This window comes from Miniopterus schreibersii (genome assembly GCF_964146895.1).
Source record: "Miniopterus schreibersii genome assembly, chromosome: X".
Classification (NCBI taxonomy): domain Eukaryota; kingdom Metazoa; phylum Chordata; class Mammalia; order Chiroptera; family Miniopteridae; genus Miniopterus; species Miniopterus schreibersii.
In genome coordinates this window covers 28,242,556-28,247,399 of record NC_138104.1, presented here as the reverse complement: position 1 = coordinate 28,247,399, position 4,844 = coordinate 28,242,556, and the positions used below count along the sequence as shown (strand labels likewise).

General features: G+C 44.5%; 1 protein-coding gene across 2 annotated transcripts; it reads right to left on the bottom strand.

Moving 5' to 3' along the window:
• Positions 1-3,049: 3,049 nt before the first annotated feature.
• On the bottom strand, positions 3,050-4,517 carry BEX4 (brain expressed X-linked 4). 2 transcript variants are annotated; one of them, XM_081126051.1, is made up of 3 exons: positions 4,427-4,517; positions 3,995-4,072; positions 3,050-3,640 (listed from the first exon to the last, which is right to left on the bottom strand). In XM_081126051.1, exon 3 carries the CDS (start codon positions 3,633-3,635, stop codon positions 3,273-3,275), a length of 363 nt encoding a protein of 120 aa, XP_080982177.1. In that variant the 5' UTR covers positions 3,636-3,640; positions 3,995-4,072; positions 4,427-4,517; the 3' UTR covers positions 3,050-3,272. The 2 variants fall into 2 exon arrangements, with proteins under 2 accessions (XP_080982177.1, XP_080982178.1); XM_081126052.1 differs by lacking the exon at positions 3,995-4,072 and having other exon boundaries at positions 4,427-4,516.
• Between the last annotated feature and the right edge of the window lie 327 nt (positions 4,518-4,844).

Sequence of the window (4,844 nt, the reverse complement as noted above, 5' to 3'; positions counted from 1 at the left end):
TTGCTATTTTGGTTGTGGTCATGGTTTCATAGGCTTCACTTTAATAAAGCTGAAATGCTTACTCACATGTAGACACAGGCCGAAAGGACTGAAAGTGACAATGTGTTTTGGTGTTTTGTTCTCATTTTTGGTTTGCTTGTTTTTGCTTTTTCCATTGTAAGTTCATTTTTTTCCCCCTTGCTGACCTCTTTAAACTCTCAGCAATATCTCCACTTTCTGTATTTGAAGACAACAGCATATGCTACTGAAAGTCTGACTTCTTTTCTCAGAGATCTTTTTCTTGTTAATTACTAAGCTTCTATCCCAAGCCTTGCTTCAAAAATCTATAAAAACATATTTTCTTCAAGAAACGAAAAAGTTTACAAACATGAATATATAAATGACTGATGCAGGTGAATGTGTTAGTCCCTTTTGTTGTTCCTGGTTAATTTACTTTTGTTTTCATAAGAGATTCATTTTATTTTCTTACAGGCTTCTTTAGGGACACCCCCAATGACATCTCTTTATCACCACCTTAAAAACTCAGAATGTACTGCCCACCAAGATCAGAAAAAGTTGATACTCCCATGAGATGCATAAATTAATAAAATTGTGCACTGTGGTAACTCAGGTCTTCAATCACCTTCTGACTTGGCCCCCTGACTTTTACTTTTTCCACAAAGTTCTGACCTCACTTCTCCACCCTTGCAGAAACACCCAGGAAAGGGTGCTTCCTCCATTTCACCTTCAGTTATGTTCTGACCATGGTCCCTGAATTTTATTGCTTCTAGAAAGTTCTGTACTTATCCCTCACCATCAGATAAACACCCAGGAGGGGAGGTGTCTTAATTTGGTTCTCCTTCAACCAATCACATTGTGACATTCTTCTCTGACCTTTACCAGTTCCAGGAAGTTTTGACCATATCATCCTATTCCCTCAGAAACACCAAGGGGAGAGGATTTATTTCAGGTCTTCAAAAAACCATATTCTGAACCCCAACATTGACTCTTACTTCTTCCAGAAAGTCTGTTCTTATCCTCATCATCACCAATAACCTGGTGAGGCTTCCTTCGGTTCTTCTGCCAGTCAAGTTTGATCTCACCTTCTATCCCCAGATTTTTCTAAAAATCGATGCTACCTTGGGGAACCTAGAAAGTATGGTATTGATTTTGGTATAGAAAGTATGGTATTGATTTTCAGTGACCAAAAGTCCATTCATGAACATTATTCAATCACCTACCTATTAAGAAGTGCCTATGAGCTCCCCACCTTGCATTTTCAGATCAGTCTCTCCATGATCCCCTTCTTCTAGACAGAAGATGAAATATCTTTCTAGCTCCAAAATGTTATAAGGGGCACAGAGTCCACCTTAAACGTGTTTCTCAATTGAACATGCAGAAACTCAGATGACTAAAATGCAAACATTAAATAGTGATTTTGTATAAGTTGCACGTTTGTTTATACACACTACTGGTAATCAGTACACACAGCAAGAATTTCCAAATCATGCCTTGTGGAACTACTGTGGTGAGGAGAAGTACCCTGAAATGGGAATTGTGGTCCCAGCTCTACCACTAACTGGCTGTGTGAGCTTGGGAAAATCACTTTCCTGCCTAGTTTCCTTATTTGTGAAATGAAGTTTGGATTGAAAAAGTGACTTTCATTTTTTTTTTACCTTGTGACCTACAGTTAGAAATACTTAAAAAAACAAAAACCTTTTATAAGGTGACAATATTTCCTACATGTAAAACTAAAATAAGTTTCTTAAAATAATTCTCAACACTACTCATCAGTGATGGACTGATGTTTTTTGTTCTATTCTTTTGTGTTTTAAAATTTTTTCATGCCTTTTTATTGATTTTAGAGAGAGAGGAAGGAAGAGGGAAGCATCAGTGTGAGATCAAAACTTCAATCAGTTGCCTCCCACATGATCCCTGACCAGGGATTGAACCTGCAACCTGGGAATGTGCCCTGACCAAGAATCAAACCCATGACCTTTCTGTGCAAAGGATGACACTCCAACCAACTGAGCCACCCTGGCCAGGGCCTATCATGTTTTGTAAAATTGCCTGTTATGACCCACAACACTGATTTCAAGAGCCATAATGGGTAGCAATCCTCACTTTGAAGAACACTGGGCTGGAGGGTCTTTAAGATTTCTTTCTGCTATATTCTAAAAAAAAAATAGTGTCTGCACTAGGAATATAGAAAATCAAAGAATAAAATAACAGCCTCAGTCTTCCTTGACCTTCCTCAGCTTATGTTACAAGTCAAATATTCTGTGTCTTCAGATGACAAAGTATAAAAAATGGCCCAGGCCAGATTCCCCCTTCCCAAGACCTACAGCAAGTGGTAGCCTTGGTACTTAGCATCTTTAAACTCCAGTACTCTCATCTGTCGCTTTCCCTACCACTTTATACATCAGTCTATTTTAAGGTCTTGTATTTTTCTTTTAATGTATTTTGCCGATTGAATTCAAATAAGTATTCATCTTATGTTACCTAGTTGTTTACACTTAGTATGACAATACATGGCTATATGTACAGGCACATACATACACACACCAATATATACACACATCTGTACATAGCTACATACATGTACACAATAGTGCCCTCAGGCTTCATTGTACATTAGAATTACCCAGGGAGCTTGTTAAAAAGTGGAGATTCTTGAGCCTCACTCTGTGGATCTGGAGGATAAGAGACAGAGATCTTACAGTCTCAAAAAGCTCCCCCACCAAAGTGCTTTTAGGCAAACGTTGGACTCACACTCTTTGAAAAAACAGTAGAAAGTACATTCTTAAAATGGTATCAGATGTTGAATTATGAGTAGAATCTTTCCTTACTGATTGGTGGGGGACAAGAAAGATGAGGAGAGGGACTGGGGAGAGGGATGGGACAGGGTGGAATGAGTCATTGGGGAGAAAAAGGGATATCTGTAATATTTTAAACAAAAATAAATTTTTTTTAAAAAAGTAGTCAAAGTCCATTGAGATTTTGAATCATAGGTAGTTAGGAAAGGAATGGTAATATTAACAAAAATAAAAACTGAGTAGAAGAGGAAGACTGATTTTTAAACCGCTTTATTAATTTTACATCATGAAAAGAATATTTTTTCCAAAAACTGGGTGAAATTGCCCTGCTGGACAGAGTTTTACACTGAGACAAAAGAATATTCAATTAGAAACTAGTAAGAGGAAACACCAAAAGGTTTACAGAAAAGTAAATCACAAAACTACTAGCTTTTTTAGCAGAGGCCACATTATTAACCTCAGTGAAAACTTTAGGATTCAAGGAATAAGGCAAAAGTCATAATGATTATCAGGCTCAGGAGTTTGGAAGCGCATAACATGTCTCATTTGCTGCTCCCTAGTCTTTCTCCTGATTTCCATCCGCTGCATTGCGATCTTTTCTATATTATCTCCCACTTCACTGTGATCAACACGCTTGTTAGATATGCCCCGGCGAAAATTAGGGACAAGTCGCTTAACCCACCCCAGCCTGACATTTCCTACAGGCTTCTGGGCTTCGCCTCCGCCCAAATTGTGTGGTTTCTCCTCATTCTGCACAAGGGCCTGGTCCCCTCCTTCATTTTCCTGTTGGGCATTTTCCATGTTAAGAATTTTTAGTGTTGGTTCCTCTTTGGACGCCATTGCTCCTAGGAGACAAGAGATAAAAGGAACTATTTTTTTGGTGGACGGATCAGCACCGAGGACAGAGGCCCTACTACGCACCTTTCACGAAACAGCCTAGGATTTCAAAGGCTTTTTAAAATTGCATTTTTCCCACCTGAGAGGCTCCCTATGCCCTCTAGGGGGCCTCCAGTCCCAGCTCTCCCCCCTCCCTCTAACTCCCCTCCCCTCCCTCGCCCCAAACCCACCATTTTCCCTACGATCCAAGCCCAGGCCTCTGCAGGCACCAAAACAGAGCAGGGTGGGGGTGGGGTAAGGATTTGGGGTCTCAGGGTTTTCCATTCTTTCCCTGCCCATGGACCACTGGGCCCCGCACCCACCTGGGCCTATCCTTGCTGTCTGCTCCTCCTCCCGATTCTCGCCGCGAGCGCGCTGCTGCCACACTTGGACCCGAAGACCTGCAGAGCAGCGGGGTGCGGGAGAGGGTGGCGCTGCAGCCGAGCGCTCGGTGCCCACCAGTCACCCCCGGCTGAGACCACCCCCTCACTGACCACCATTTTCGACACCAAGAAAGATGGGGGCGGGGCGGGGGACCCAGAAGCAGGTGTTTCAGAAGGGTTGTGGCCTTGAGCGGTCCAGCCCTCTCCCGGGAAAAGCTCAGCAATTTCTGCAGACACACGGGGGGCCGCTTCGGAGAGAGGGGACCGACGTCTTTGCGCGGCTTCGCCCAAGGCAGCCAGACCCCCCAGAGGGTTCCCCAGGCCAAGGCCACTCTCCACACCAACCCCAGGCAGCAGCTCCGGGTCCCTTACCTGCTCCGCCTCAGCCTCCTGGGGCTGCCCTGGCCCGCGCGCCCTCAGGGCCACTGGGAGCAGCAACCGAGAAGGGTGCGAGCCACCGCGGGGTCTGGAGCTCCAGCGAGGCGCGCGGGAGTCTGTGTAGGCCGGTCACGTGAGGCCTTGGTCACCGACAGCGGCGACGCCCCAATCCCGCCCCATCCTGCTCAGCCGGTTGGGGAAAAGCCCTAGGCCCTGCACACCGGCCCCTGCCACTGGCCTCGCATTCCTTTTAACAGCGTCTGCATGGGCCTGGTCGCGGTCCCTTCTGTGTGTATTCCTGGGTCCTTGCTGCTTATCTACTCAGGGGCCTAGTGGCCATTCCCACTGCTTCTCTGGGGGCTTGCTTCTTTCCACCTGTGCTCCCAGTATACATTCCTCCCCCTGCCAGGAG

Coding starts and splice junctions, on each gene's coding strand:
- BEX4 (XM_081126051.1), bottom strand. CDS start 3,635: ATGGCGTCCAAAGAGGAACCAACACTAAAAATTCTTAACATGGAAAAT.